Source organism: Salvelinus alpinus, chromosome 2 (genome assembly GCF_045679555.1).
Source record: "Salvelinus alpinus chromosome 2, SLU_Salpinus.1, whole genome shotgun sequence".
Classification (NCBI taxonomy): Eukaryota; Metazoa; Chordata; class Actinopteri; order Salmoniformes; family Salmonidae; genus Salvelinus; species Salvelinus alpinus.
Window position 1 is genome coordinate 88,713,533 of NC_092087.1, and position 15,923 is coordinate 88,729,455.

The 15,923-nt window shown below is 40.2% G+C and overlaps 1 protein-coding gene across 1 annotated transcript in view; it reads right to left on the reverse strand.

Moving 5' to 3' along the window:
* Positions 1-2,715, reverse strand: part of LOC139541518 (B-cell receptor CD22-like) — a 49,386-nt gene extending 46,671 nt beyond the window's left edge. Inside the window, exons 1-3 of the mRNA XM_071346248.1 lie at positions 2,514-2,715; positions 1,090-1,299; positions 671-937 (exon numbers count right to left, since the gene is read on the reverse strand). Coding sequence (XP_071202349.1) covers positions 671-937; positions 1,090-1,299; positions 2,514-2,715 — 679 coding nt within the window. The remainder of the gene's footprint in view (positions 1-670; positions 938-1,089; positions 1,300-2,513) is intronic.
* Positions 2,716-15,923: the final 13,208 nt, after the last annotated feature.

The window sequence follows — 15,923 nt, forward strand, 5'->3', positions numbered from 1 at the left end:
CATGTTATAAACTGAAAATAAACGCAGTACAGGACAATAATACAATGTTTGTTAAGGGATCTCATCTCAACGTATATATAATTAAAAAACATTATAAACCAAAGTGTAATTATTAATATTAGTTTGAAACGTCATTTTGTATTGAAATATTAAAGATGAATCTTCACCTGGTAAAATGATCATCAGAGCTGTAGAGTTCCTAGATCCTCTTCCATTCCAGGCCTCACAGTGGTAATGTCCATTGTCCTTAGACTTGAAGTTACTTATGTTGTACATCTGTCCAAATCCATTTAGAAAAGTCTCATTTTGAAAGTACCAGGTGTATTTGTCCACAGGTGGGTTGGCATCACTGCTGCAGGTCAGAGTCACTGAACTGCCCTCCACTATTTCATCAGAGGGACTGACTGACACTGAGGTGTTCTTTGGAGCATCTGGTAAAGGATAATTTGTCAGAGGGGTAGGACAGTAGTATGTTTACGACAGTAGTATATTTACAAATGACACGTCATGCCAAAAATATATTCTCTGTTAATATCATAAAACTAAAACTCTAACTCACACAAAACGTTAACAAATACTCATTTGGAGATGATATGCTTAAGGACTAATTAATTTAATTATAATTGTTTTGCTACCTCAGCATTCAAACACTGAGCTGTATTTTACTCACACTTCACATCCATGTTTATGGTCCTAGACCTGTCTGTCCCCATCTCATTCTGGGCCTGACAGTAGTACTCTCCAGTGTCAGATGACTGGATTTGACTGAAGACATGCTGTGGTCCTGTCATACTCTGATAGTCACCTCCATTCTTCTTGTACCACCAGGTGTAACTCTGCACAGGTAGGTTGGCATCACTGCTGCAGGTCAGAGTCACTGAACTGCCCTCCACTATTTCACCAGAGGGACTGACTGACACTGAGGTCTTTGGTTTATCTGATGTAAAATACCAAATGTTTTATCAAAGTAATATTATCAATGAGTAAAACAATTATTTTGTCTAAAATGATTGATAAAGTAAGACATCTCTTTTGCCTGAATGCATGATACTTGCTAAGTAGAATACTGTACTATTGTACTGTACTCACACACTGCAGGAGAGTGGAGATCCTCATGGCCTTTTACAGCACAGAAGTAGCTGTCTACAGCATTAGGGTAGACTGAATAGAGGGACGTCTTCTCAGTTACAACCTGTCCATTCTTGTACCAGATGTAGGTGGGGTTGTCAGTCAGAGTACAGGTGGTGATACAGGTCAGTGTCTTATCCTGATGTCCACCAGTCACCTTCACCTGAAGACCTGGAGAATAAACAATATCACTGTAAATCCCTTTATCACTGACTTATCACTCTAATACAAAGATGGAAGAAATCCTGTGTTATACAGACTATTATACAAACCAAGACAATGTTCCTGAACTAAATGGAATTCAACAGTTTAACTATATTGAATGTAACTGTACCTGTGACAGACAGAGTGACTCCAGGACTTCCAGAATATTTCCCTCCTTCCTGATCTGTTAATAATCTGAACCTGTAAGTAGCTGAGTCACTCTCTCTCAGGTCTGTGATTTTCAGGGTACAGTCTTTCTTCTTAACCCCATGATACTCCAGACGACCTGTATACTCTGGGTCCTGACCTAGATCTTTAGGTTCTACACCAGTCCCCCATTCAGTGAACCAGAAGGTTATTTTGACTGTATAACCTCTGGGATATGTGTAAGAGCAGGATATGTTCACTGTTGACCCCTTCAAGGCACAGATACTCTGATGGGTGTAAGTCACACTCCAACACTTCTGACCTGAAATACAAGACAATATAACACCTTTATGAAATTCTTAATTACAATATCTACTGTATACACTTATGCTGTTACGTTCCCCAGCAAGAAAACCTAAAATGTAACCAAAACAAAAGTGGGAATTAACAAAAGAGTCACTGACAAAGACAAAAATGAGACCAGTGTGTTCTGAAAGACACTCATGGGGGTGTCCATTGAAAATTGACTATCAACAACAACTGGAACCAAAAAGACATGAGCGCCCACAAGATTTGCCCAAGAAGAGGCAAACAAAATAAAACTCCACATGCCAGCACAGTTGTAACACATACTGACTAACGAGTGACGCCAATCGGGGAACCCCACCTCCAAATATAAATGAAAAAAAAAAGAACAATGTTTAAATCATATGCTGTGAAAGTAACCAGGAAGTGACTATCCCCTCAGCTTTGTAGTTTTTAAACTTTTGTAGTTATTTTTTCATGGGTCTTCAGTGCTCAAAAAAGTAGTGCAAAGGTGTACAAGCGCAAAAACGTAATGAAAGGTATCTGGTAGAAGTAAATTCATCCATTGACTGCATTTTCATGAATTTGATTATATATCTTGAAGCGTTCAACACTGCGTGACAAAGCATACGCAACTAAAGCAGAAGTGGACGTCACATTCACAGCAAATTAAATAATGATTGTCTCACAACCTGAAACAATTGTTCTATGTAAAAGTCCACACTTACACACTGCAGGAGAGTGGTGATCCTCATGGTTTTTTACAGCACAGGAGTAACTGTCTGCATCACTAAAGGAGTCTGAGTACAGGCTGGAAGTGTCCTCCTTTACTTTGTGTCCGTTCTTGTACCAGATGTAGGTGGGGTTGTCAGTCAGAGTACAGGTGGTGATACAGGTCAGTGTCTTCCAATACTCCCCTCTTGTCCACATTCTCACAGTCACCTTTAGATCTGTAGTTATGAAACAACAATGGAGAACATCTGTCATTCAGCACCATTCCAAGGTTCTCATTGAAAATGTAATAAATCATTAGAAGTAACTAAACTCTTTATGTTAGATTACAGAACCTGTGACAGAGAGAGTGACAGCTGAGCCAGATGTCCATGAGCCTGTTGTAAATGAGAAGTAATATGATGTTGAATCCTCCTCTCTCAGGTCTGTGATTCTCAGGGTGCAGTCATTCTCTTTATTCCCACGGTACTCTATACGATCCTCATATTCATCTTGGATTTGAGTCCAGATCCAACTCTTCCATTTGTACCACTTGGTTGTTGTGACTGTATGACCTCTGGGATATGTGTAAGAGCAGGACAGATCCACTCTTGACCCCTTCAAGGCACAGATACTATTCTTGGTGTAGGTCACACTCCTGCTATTCTGACCCAGTACCACTGAAACACAGTCACACAATGTAAAGGGTATCAGAATTAAGTCAAGGTCTTTTGGCTCACATTGACTGTAAGGTTTGTCCACACTTTGTTGCCATAGTTGCTGAGTTGAGTGTGAATGGAAACCACAGATAAGCATCACTCAGTAAGGTGTGAAATATAACTATTTAAAGTGAAGTGGCGACTCCTAACAGAACACACCAGAATAACATTATGAATCTTATCCTTTTAGAAATGTCTGTAGATTAATATACAGAGCAACTGAAAGATAAGAATGAGACCATACCTGCTACAGACCAGAGAAAGACCACCAACACACTTCCTGCTGTTCTCAAGGCCATTGTTGCATCTCCCACCCTGCAGTCTTAGAAACATAAACAACAACTCACTCTATAGCTGGTGAATAACTCCACCTGATACATTGAAGTAGAAACTGTAAATGGGGTACAGGGCCTCATTACTGAAAATGAACCAGGCTCATATTGTGTTGTGTTGTATTGTGCTATAAGGTTGTCTATGTGAATACTGTCTGTAAGTCTATTGCACTATGTATGTAATGTGTGTGATGTGTTGCATGTCTGTCTACGTCTGTCTATTTAAACTGACATGATGCAAAAATAAATTCCTAATATATACAATAGTCATCATCATCATTATAAACAACAACAACAACAATCACTTATTGAACAGATCTGTAGAACTGTAAACACATGTTTCTACATTGATTGTTCTGAAGCTGTTTTATTCTCAGAACCCCAAATATAGGAGGATAAATGTTCAATCCTCTACGGTCCGTCAAGCTGTACAGCAGCCTAAAGACTGACCACCAGGTTCAATGATAGCTCCTATCACCAAGCTGTGAGGATAAACAGCAAGTGACTCTCACACACACACACACACACACACACACACACACACACACACACACACACACACACACACACACACACACACACACACACACACACACACACACACACACACACACACACACACACACACACACACACACACACACACACACACACACACACACACACACACACACACACAGAGACCATCTGTAGTGAAGGCCCATAAGGCCCATGGAGTCTGTATCAAAGTCTAGAGAGCTGGTTGTTATGGATGTAGAAAAGTTAAAACACACATCCTACACAGTATAGATGTCAACCCCACTACCTATCAGTCTGGTCCTAAAGGGCCCTCAGATAAATCTGCTGTGTCACACACACATTTGAAATACTTTATTTGAAGCAATAATAACAAATAAGAAAAGGGTTTAAACATTTTAAAGGTCCCTGTATGTACGGCACTCAAGGGTCCAGAAATGACCTCCTTCTTGAAACAGCATAACAGCTGAAACAGAGCAGTACCTAGTTAATTGTTTTGTCCTAGTTTTTGTCAGACCCTCAATCTGGAGGCCACACACTGCCAGCCTGTCAGCCAAATATCAGCTCCACCAGCTAGCACCTCCACCCAGGCTGTCCAAGCATAACGAGGGGCTGGTATTTAAGCAGATTCCCTGTAAAGACCTGCTCCATGTAGCCGTTAAATGAGCAGCCCACTTCCAAAATGAGCACCTCCCCCTGGCCTCTCCCCACAACAACTATATCTGGTGTATTTGGCACACAGGAAAACACATCATCATCAACATAAAACCAGCTTCCCCTGACAAAACAATGTTTATGCATGTGTGCTGTTCGCTGGCTATCAGGTCAACAAGGTGGTCATGTCTAGCAATGTACAAATCTCCACCCCCCCCCCACACACACACACACACACACACACACACACACACACACACACACACACACACACACACACACACACACACACACACACACACACACACACTGCACTGTTACAATGTTTGTCTGCTTGTCTATTTTACCCTGGTTAATCATCTCATCACTATGTAGATCAACACTCCTACACTGAGACACTTTATGAATACTGACCCTGATGTAACAACCAAAACACAGATCAAAACATAACAAGAAGTAAAATGATACATTACCCCCAAGAATATGACTTATAGCTACTAACTAATAACCAAAAACTATATTTCAAGATATTGTCAACAGTACTGACAGAGTGAAGTGAAGGGGAGAGGTCTTGTACGGTAAGTCAACTTACTGGTAGTGAGTGTCAGTTCTGTGGTTGATACATATTTAAAGTAGTCAGGACACGAGTAGATGATACAGAACTGTCCTTTCCTTCCTCTTTAAGACATTAACATGCATGATGACCAGAACAGCAAGTCAGAAAAGGGAGATTACTGTATTAGAGTGGGCCCTACATTTCTAAAATGGCCAAATGAAAGCTGGTCCAGACAGTGCAAAATCTCAACCAAACACCGACGTCTATGATTGGTTCAGATTTGGTCCGGACCAGACCAAAAACCAACGTCCGTGAACGTGGAAATCAGGGCCGGTCCGGAATGCAACAAAAAATACATCCAAAAGGCATCAGTGTAGGAAAAACATCCAGTCCAGACAGGACCAAAAACAGACCTCCAAAAGGTGTCAGTGTAGGACGGTGCTTAATGAGGTACAGCCTACAGTGTTGTCTGAAATGTATTTTTAGGAATGCCCATCTATGTTGTAGGCCTACCATTTGTAAAACACCAAAGAAGACTGCCAGTTCAGACATGACCAAAAAAGATGTCCAAAAGATGTTGGCCTGTGCTTACGGGGGTGTTTTCTACCATGTCGGCCCACAATGGAATTTCATGAATGCCCATCCATTTGGTAGGTCCACCGTTTGTAAAACAGGCCACTTCATCAACTTAATTAGTCCTGATTCCTGTGACTAATCAATTTGGCTAATTAAGCTCTTAATTTCAGCTACCCAACTTTATCAGGAGGAGTAATCCTGAGCCTATTTGCAATGTGTTTACACAGCGAGAAATGCAGAAATATGTTTTTCTCTCGCTATGATCAGCTTAGTAAAACATTGAAGGATACAAACTTGAAACCACTGATCATGACAATTTAGCCCACGGGATGAATCTCCTGGACAGCAGTGACTAGCCTGGTTGTCCAGACCATATTGTCTATTTTACTTTGACCTGTCCTGTTTTTAGAATATGTTGTTTGTTAAGAGTCAGCTAATTTTTTATGTGATTGGGCGTCATTTATGTTAGGCTATTTGATCGGAGAAACCTGATGTAAAAAGTTTCCTGAAAAGGCCACATATTCTATATACTAAATGTTATATCTGCTGCATTATTCTTTACAAAATGTTGGTGGAGCGCTGCAGTGATGCGTCTCTCCAACAGCACCCTGGAGAGGCATGCTGGGAATGGACAATATACATATTTTGCATCCCTGTCTTTGACAAAGTGGTTACTGTTTATCACAGGGTGGAATCAGCGCTCACCTAAAAACCCCGCTGGTTGAGAGAAATTGTCATTGTTTTTAGGCAGAATTATGTGAGGTTTTCTGGGTTGTTGGAGGTGGGTCTTGGTCAGTTTAGCTCAGAAAATGCTGCCCTCGTCAATCTGCCGCCATAGGCCTAATCCTATGCAGGCCGGCCTTGTGTTTCATGTTAATACTACTCCTAAACACCACCCGCCATCACTGTGTCTCATGTTAATACTACTCCTAAACACAACCCACCATCACTGTGTCTCATGTTAATACTACTCCTAAACACAACCCACTGCCACTGTGTCTCATGTTAATACTTCTCCTAAACACAACCCACCATCACTGTGTCTCATGTTAATACTACTCCTAAACACAACCCACCATCACTGTGTCTCATGTTAATACTACTCCTAAACACAACCCACCATCACTGTCTCATGTTAATACTACTCCTAAACACAACCCACCATCACTGTGTCTCATGTTAATACTACTCCTAAACACAACCCACCATCACTGTGTCTCATGTTAACACTACTCCTAAACACAACCCACCATCACTGTGTCTCATGTAAATACTACACCTAAACCTCTTATGAAACATCAACTCATTCAATCTTTCTGTCACTTTTACTTTAGGCCATTTTCAAAATGTCTCCACAACAATCTGTTGCTCTGAGAGCTCTAAAAAATAGCATGAAAAAGTCTTTATGTGAAACAACATGTACAATGTACTTCCTGTCTTTTGTAGCACACAATATAGCTCAATATTTGTCAAGGGTGCCAATAATTGTGGTCGTGACTGTATATCTAATAATCACATTAATATGTAAAAAATAATTTACACACACACACACAAACAGACATAACACATACACAGTTATACTTCACCCTGTTATACTTTGACAGTGAACATGACCCTATTGAAGGGAGATCTGGGTATTACTGGCATACTCTACTGATCATGTTTTAAACATGTAAATGAATAAACTAAACTAAACAAAACACATGAAACCACAGTCCAGGATCAGTATTCACAAAGTGTCTCAGAGTAGGAGAGCTGATCTGGGATCAGTTTAGCCTTTTAGATCATAATTATACGGACCGTCTGAGACACTTTATGAATACAGGCCCTGATGTAACAACCAAAACACAGTTCAAAATAAACCAACAAGTACAAAGATACAGGAAGTCATGTGATGTATGGCTAAAAACATCAAAACTAAATTATATTTCAAGATATCGTCAAGTGTACTTACAGAGTGAAGTGAAGGGGAGAGGTCTTGTACAGTGAGTCAACGTACTGTCACACCCTGGCCTTAGTATTCTTTGTTTTCTTTATTATTTTAGTTAGGTCAGGGTGTGACATGGGGAATGTATGTGTTTTTGTAGTGTCTAGGGTGGTTGTATGGTTTAGGGGGTTAAGTAGAGTAGATGGGTTTGTGCTTAAAAGAGTTAGATGCACTATTGTAAAGTGGTTGTTCCACTGGATATCTTAAGGTGAATGCACCAATTTGTAAGTCGCTCTGGATAAGAGCGTCTGCTAAATGACTTAAAATGTAAATGTAAAATGTTTAGTATAGGTGTCTAGCTGTGTCTATGGTTGCCTGAATGGTTCTCAATCAGAGACAGATGTCATTAATTGTCTCTGATTGGGAGCCATATTTAAGGCAGCCATAGGCACTAGGTCAATGTGGGTAATTGTCTATGTTGTAAGTTTGTAGCCTGAATGTGCACTTACGTCTATAGCTTCACGATTCGTTTGTTGTTTTGTTTCAGTTTGTTATAGTGTTCGTTGCGTGTTTTTTCCTTTCTCTAAAATAAAAGAGAATGTATTTTGCACACGCTGCGCCTTGGTCCACTCTCTCTCCGCAAGACGATCGTGACACGTACTGTCACTGCGTGGAAACAAGAAGTAGTCTACTCTAAGTATTAGTAGAAGCAGGTTTAGTCTAAGTGTGAGTTCTGTGGTTGATACATTTTAAAAGTAGCCTTGTCAGGGCATTAACATGCAGCAACAGCAGGTCACATAAGGGATGTTACTGTATCTAAATAGAACATGGTCTAAAGTCAGAATACTGTAGTTACATTTCTTTATTTGAGCAGTGGACCTACATGTTTAACAAGAGACACAATGTGACCCATTCCCATCACTCCTCATCAGCTGGTACTGAAGGTTCCAGAACCAATGAAAGGGAGTATCTTTGGTTCCAGTGTTCTAGACTAGAACTCTCCCTACTGACATCTCAACATTACTGCAGCTTCCAGGCTTCATATGTTGTCACGCCCTGACCATAGTTTGCTTTGTATGTTTCTATGTTTTGTTTGGTCAGGGTGTGATCTGAGTGGTCATTCTATGTTGTATGTCTGGTTTGTCTATTTCTATGTGTTTCGCCTGATATGGTTCTCAATCAGAGACAGGTGTTTTGCATTGTCTCTGAATGGGAACCATATTTAGGTAGCCTGTTTTGTATTGTGGGATGTGGGTTATTGTCTATGTTAGTTGCCTGTGTCTGCACTGTTTATATATAGCGTCACGTTCGTCGTTTTGTTGTTTTGTATAGTTTGTCAAGTGTTCATCGTTTCGTTTCAATTAAAGAAGAATGTATTCACTTCACGCTGCGCCTTGGTCCTCCTCTCTTCCACATTACGACGATCGTGACATATGTCCCTACTAGTCCGATGAAAATATAGAAGGTAAAAAATATATATAGAATAAACCAGGCACACACATAAAAATGTTGTTTCATTGGGAGAAATTTTGAACTGGCGTTTGAAATGAGTGAACTAGTGATCTCAGCTAGCTTGTTAGCTACATGAAGAGGCTGTTGATTAACAAGTATTTTTGTGCATCACACAGCTACTCTGAATGGACTGGATTGTGAGCAATACGATGCACTGCTACTGAATTACAGCAAGACCCCATAGTTAGCTTGTGAGCTAACTAGTTAGCTAACATTTAGCTATCAACATTAGCTAACTAGAAACAACAGACAACAGTGAGCTGTCATTATGCCAAGGCCAAGGCAAGCTGCTCTGAGTTTCCAGTGTGTTCTTGTGTGAAAGAGATGTCTTCAGCTCACTGATCTTCAGAACAACTGACCCAAAGTGAACCCTGACATGTATATAACTAAGTCTGTCTTTCTGTCTGGGATTATTGTGTTCCATTGTGTCTGCATGATGCGTGTTTTTTGAAAATGACAATGAATAATCTTTCATGTAAATGTTTACTGTTGCTTTGTTATTGTAATTTTATTGTGTGATTTATATAGTTATTTTTAGCATTTTCTTAATTGAAGAAATCTAATATTTTCTTACATATAAACAACTGCATTGTTGCTTAAGGGCATGTCCTTAACCATTTCACATGTGACAAATACAATTTGATTTGATTTGTGTGTTTAGGTACTGGACATTGCTCCCTCTGACGCTGGGTTTCTGAACCTCTAAAAGTCTGAGCCGTTTGGGGGGGGTTCTACTAGCTGACATATGGAATTGTTTTAAAGTGGTCATACCATGGATCATTTAGATATTTGATTTTGAATTATAGTACCCCTTTAGGTTAAAATAATATCCATGAAAAATGTTAAAAAATACTGCTATAGCAATTAACACTCCTTTACTGCTATAGCCCATATAAACACATTGAATAACACATTAATAAATGGCAAAAACAAAGACAGTGGAGAAATGTATCATAAGAACTAAGGTGTTGAATATCTAGGATATATAACAAAGCTCAGGAAATACAGTATATCACAAAAGTGAGTACACCCCTCACATTTTTGTAAATATTTGAGTATATATTTTCATGTGACATCACTGAAGAAATTACTTTGCTACAATGTAAAGTAGTGAGTGTACAGCTTGTATAACAGTGTAAATTTGCTGTCCCTTCAAAATAACTCAACACACAGCCATTTATGTCAAAACCGCTGGCAACAAAAGTGAGTACACCCCTAAGTGAAAATGTCCAAAGTTAAAGTGACTTATGCATAGATAATAAACAGAGAGTAGCAGCAGCGTAAAAGAGGGAGGGGGTGCAATGCAAATAGTCTGGGTAGCTATTTAATTACATGTTCTGGAATCTTATGGCTTAGTGGTAGAAGCTGTTTAGAAGCCTAGACTTGGTGCTCCGGTGCCGCTTGAGGTGGGGTAGCAGAAATAACAGTCTATGACTAGGGTGGCTGGAGTCTTTGACAATTTTTAGGGCCTTCCTCTGACACCGCCTGGTATAGAGGTCCTGGATGGCAGGAAGCTTAGCCCTAGTGATGTACTGGGCCGTACGCACAACCCTCTGTAGTGACTTGTGGTCAAAGGAAGCACATGCTCCTTCACAATATTAGATTTGAACTATAATGTAATAATAACAACAACAAAATGTTTTTTTGAAAGGGTGATGGTGCTTGATGCTGCTGTGAACCATCATAACTATATCTTTGTTGATGAAGCGGGTTTCAACCTGACCAAAACTCAGTGCCGTGGGCGGAATCTCATCGGCCAACGGGCGACCGTCCAAGTGCCTGGAAAACGTGGGGGAAACTTCTCCATGTGTGCAGCTATCTCTGAAGAGGGTGTGGTAGGACGTAGGCCACAGCTTGAATCCTACAATGCTGCACACCTCCTTGTGTTTCTCATTGAAATTGAGCAAGCTTGTCAAGGTGAAGTGGTTAACTATTTCATTGTATGGGACAATGTCAGGTTCCACTATGCAGAGGTGGTTCAGGCATGGTTTCGGGCCAATCCCTGATTCGTGACCCTATACCTGCCCCCATACTCTCCTTTCCTCAACCCAGTTGAGGAATTTTTCAGCATGGAGGTGGAAGGTGTGTGATTGCCATCACCATGAGCGTGCTACCCTTGCGACAACACCAATTCAGACCAATTTTCAAGCTTGAATTCGCTTTGCCAAAAGGTTTTTCCCACGGTGCATGAACAATGAGGACATTCATATATGCATGAACAATGAGGACATTCATACATTTATATATGTTAAAAATGATGTATGTTAAAAAACAGCTTTTCTGTGTTGGAATGGTGTTGGCGTACCCCAACAACAGAATGATGTGTGCGTATACCGGTCATAAAAAATATTCACATAAGTAGTATAAGGGATTTGCGTCAATTCAAATCTGGTATCAGGACAAAATGTGATTCAGAGTCACCGAATATACTTTAAGTATTTTTATTTAACTCAAGCGATAAATGGTAAATGCAATTTTCGTATATACGGGTTCTCTGTATCACCTCGCAGGGCAGAACAGAGAACTGGCAGGATGTAAGTAAACAGCTGTTCTTATACGGTGACAGACATAGTTCCAACCTGTCTGTTGGCCTATCACATTAGAGGCTGAGCGTGGTTTAAACTTTGCTCAGCCTATCGCCGGCGCTCAGGCTAGTCCTAGCCTCTTGGCGCTCTTTGGTGTCCGGCGCTGTTGCTGTGTAGATTACGCTCCCACACCCTAGAGACTGGGGTCAGACAGCTCTACAACATTGTCTGAGCTATTTGCACCTGCATACAAAGCACACTGTTCTCGCTCAAGGCTAACCACAGCTTCCCAGCACACTTATCTGGGGCTAACTGTTACTTCCAGCACACACACACAGACATCCAGGCGCCCAGGCCAACAGTTGCTAATATTCAATCACATGTGATATAGCATTGGGTTATAGTGCAATAAACACAAATCCTAACAGTAGACCGTTGATTGGCCAGCTCATCTTCCTCTAGACTGCTGATTGGCCAGCTCCTCCTCCTCAGAAGTATGACCTTATATTCTTGAGGTGGGGTTATTTTAAGTATTTTTCTCTCCAATTATGTTTTGGCCACAAATATGAGTATAGGTGTCAGAAGGTGAGTGTAGTTGGTGCATGAAGTCAGGCACGAGTGAGCAACGTACTTTACTCAACAAATAAAGGCACAAGGTAAACAAATACACTTGACCAATAACCAACGGTAAATATTATGCATGGGTGAACAACAAACATGGGGTGAACAGAGGGTTAAATACATGTAATTGGATAATGAAAACCAGGTGTGTAGGAAAAAAAAGACAAAACCAATGGAAAATGAAAAACAGATCAGTGATGGCTAGAAGACCGGTGACGTCGACCGCCGAACGCCGCCCGAACAAGGAGAGGGACCGACCTCGGCGGAAGTCGTGACAATAGGACAAGTCAACAACATTATTTAGGTATGAATTAACAAAATATAAACTTTTAAAAGTGAGATTTTCACTGGACAGTTACTTTAAGAACCTGCTTCTGCTATTGTATTGTTTAACCCTTATCTCCAACTGCTTCTTACCTGTTGTGATTTTTGTCTCTTCCTGCCTCCCATCCAGGATTACAACATCATACAGTCCATGCATTTGTGCAACAAAGTAATTTAGTGACACTTCCTGTGGGTGTGGCCTAACAGAAGGGACGCCCATATCGACCCCCACTCCCCCCTGCCCCTAGCTCTAGCCCAAAAACAGACTCAGTGGGGCTGTCATGGGGGTAAAAGGTGCCTCTCCAAGGGATATCCACTTTCCCATCCACCCCTAGCCCATCTCTGTCCCCAAAGAGAGACACCTACCTAGGAGAGTCGGACAACAGTTAGGGGGTGAAGTGCCACACCAATTACATGACATATTATTTATTGTCATTTTTGAAACACATAGACACAATATGACATAACATGGATGTTTGGAGTGTGGAGGGTAGTTCAGTCATCAAACATTCTGTAATGTTCCATCTTTCTGTGTTCCGGAGTGGAATGTCCTCGCTGATGGAACTACCCTCCATGTCATATTGTGTCTGTGTGTTTCAAAAATGACAATACATAATATGTCATGTAATTGGTTGTGTGCTGGACATTTCTCCTTCTTAAAGTGTCGTTGTATTTTTTGTACTGACATGATGATGATGATGGTGAATTAACCACTACTGCTCTCCAAACCAATAGAAATGTACAGTATTATTTGTAGTGTGTGATTGTGTGATTTTGAAAACCTTCATTTTTTCTCCACAGAAAATACTGTTATAACAAGGAAAAAACAATGTAAATTAAGTTTATTCTTAAAGTGTATTTGTTAATCTATTTCACACTTCACACATTAGTTTACAAAAATGTTTTTGAATAAAAGCGATAAGAACTCTTCCCTGAACATTGAAGCAAAATCATGACGTAACATTGTCATTAAAACAATTAAAACTACATATACAAAAGTCCATCAAGCTTCTACTATGTGTATCATCTAAAAGTATCATATGAAATAATACAATACAATAGAAATACAATATCTATTGTTGTTAGACCTTCATGTACAGTCTCACAAGTGTGATGACTGTTTCAGAAACATAACAGGACCTTGAGGTTGGCTATTTCATAAATTCAAAGGTTCAGAAATATTTACAACTTAAAAATGTAGCTTAAAAACAACTAAACTAAAACAATTAAAATGTTACGGTCCCTTTCTTATTCATCATTGTCTGAAAGCCATAACTGACCCTAGATCAGAACTCCTACTCTAAGTGTGAATACAGTAGTCCTGTCTGACTCAGTTGGTACAGCATGGCTCACGAGTTCGATTCCTGCTGGGACTTCCCATATTAAGGATTTATGCACCCATGACTGTATTGACTGAGTGAATGACTTTGGTTAAAAGTACCTGCCAGATGGCGTATATTATATATATATCATATCATTACATACGATTTAAAACTGGGTAGTTTGGTTCCTGGAAGCTGACTGGCTGAAACAGCATTTCAGAAGTGTGTACTGTATATCAGATAAAATACCACGGGTATGACGCACAAAAACGTTACTGCTACTATAAACTGGTGACCAACGTAATTAGACGAGTACATAATCATTTTCTGTCATACCCATGGTATACGGTCTGATATACCACGCCTTTCAGCAAATCAGCATTCAGGGCTCGAACCACCCGGATTATAATGGCCAATATTCCACACCCCCTCGTGCCTTATGTCACTTAGTAAAAATATAAGGATCCAGATATACAAGGTTTTTGTCAAACCTGTCGTGTTCAAGTCTTCTTGGTTCTGGGTTTGTTGGTTTCAAGTCTTCTTGGTTCTGGTTTGTTGTGTTCAGGTCTTCTTGGTTCGGGTTTGTTGTGTTCAGGTCTTCTTGGTTCTGGGTTTGTTGTGTTCAGTTCTTCTTGGTTCTGGGTTTGTTGTGTTCAGTTCATCTTGGTACTGGGTTTGTTGTGTTCAGGTCTTCTTGGTACTGGGTTTGTTGTGTTCAGGTCTTCTTGGTACTGGGTTTGTTGTGTTCATGTCTTCTTGGTTCTGGTTTGTTGTGTTCAGGTCTTCTTGGTTCTGGGTTTGTTGTGCTCAGGTCTTCTTGGTTCTGGGTTTGTTGTGTTCAGGTCTTCTTGGTTCTGGTTTTGTTGTTTTCAGTTTTTCTCTGGTTTGGGGTTTATTGTGTTCAGGTCTTATTGGTTTTGGGTGTCATTTTCATTTCTTCTTGGTTCTGGGTTTGTTGACTGTACTGTAGAGAACAGAGGAGTCCTCCTCAGCTGCTTGTGCTACTGCGGGTCTGAAGAGAGAGAAACAGAAATTAAACAAAACCTGTGTACCATTTTGAACAGAAGAACAGTTCTTCAAAACCATCATCACATCACTCCCTCATTATAGACGTGTCATAGTAATTGTCTTTAGATGTCCATTGTTGGGTTGGTAGTTTAAATAAAGGTAAGGACAATTTTTTTTTTTATGGGGCATGGCCTATCACAGCACATTGGATGACTGTCATTCACAATCATATTCACCCAGCTCAATGTAACATCAATAGATTTAGTCTACTACATGTCATGATACTCTAGTGTTCCCTATAGCCATCATGAGGTTGTTGCAACCTAGAATATGAATGAAAGGTTACAACATAGGTGCACAGGTTGAGAGAAACATTTGAGTAATCAAGGTGACAGACAGTGACACATTCAATACTGCCTTGTACACTCTGGCCTGCATCTAGCTGATCAATGGTGTAATAATTAGTCCAACAGTTGCAAACAAGAGTTTCTATTGGATAAAATCATGTATGTTAATCCCCGTTTCATTTGATTCCGTTTAACCTCTAACGAGTCACAAACCCGGATCCGGGATACCCCCCATCAAAAAAGCTAACTAGCATAGCCTAGCCTAACGCCACAGGGATATCATATCACATAATTTTCATGAAATCACAAGTCCAATACAGCAAATGAAAGATAAACATCTTGTGAATCCAGCCATCATTTCCGATTTTTAAAATGTTTTACAGCGAAAACACAATATGTATTTCTATTAGCTAACCACAATAGCAAAAGACTCAAGCGCATATTTTCACCATTTTTCTACCGCATAGGTAGCTATCACAAAACTGACC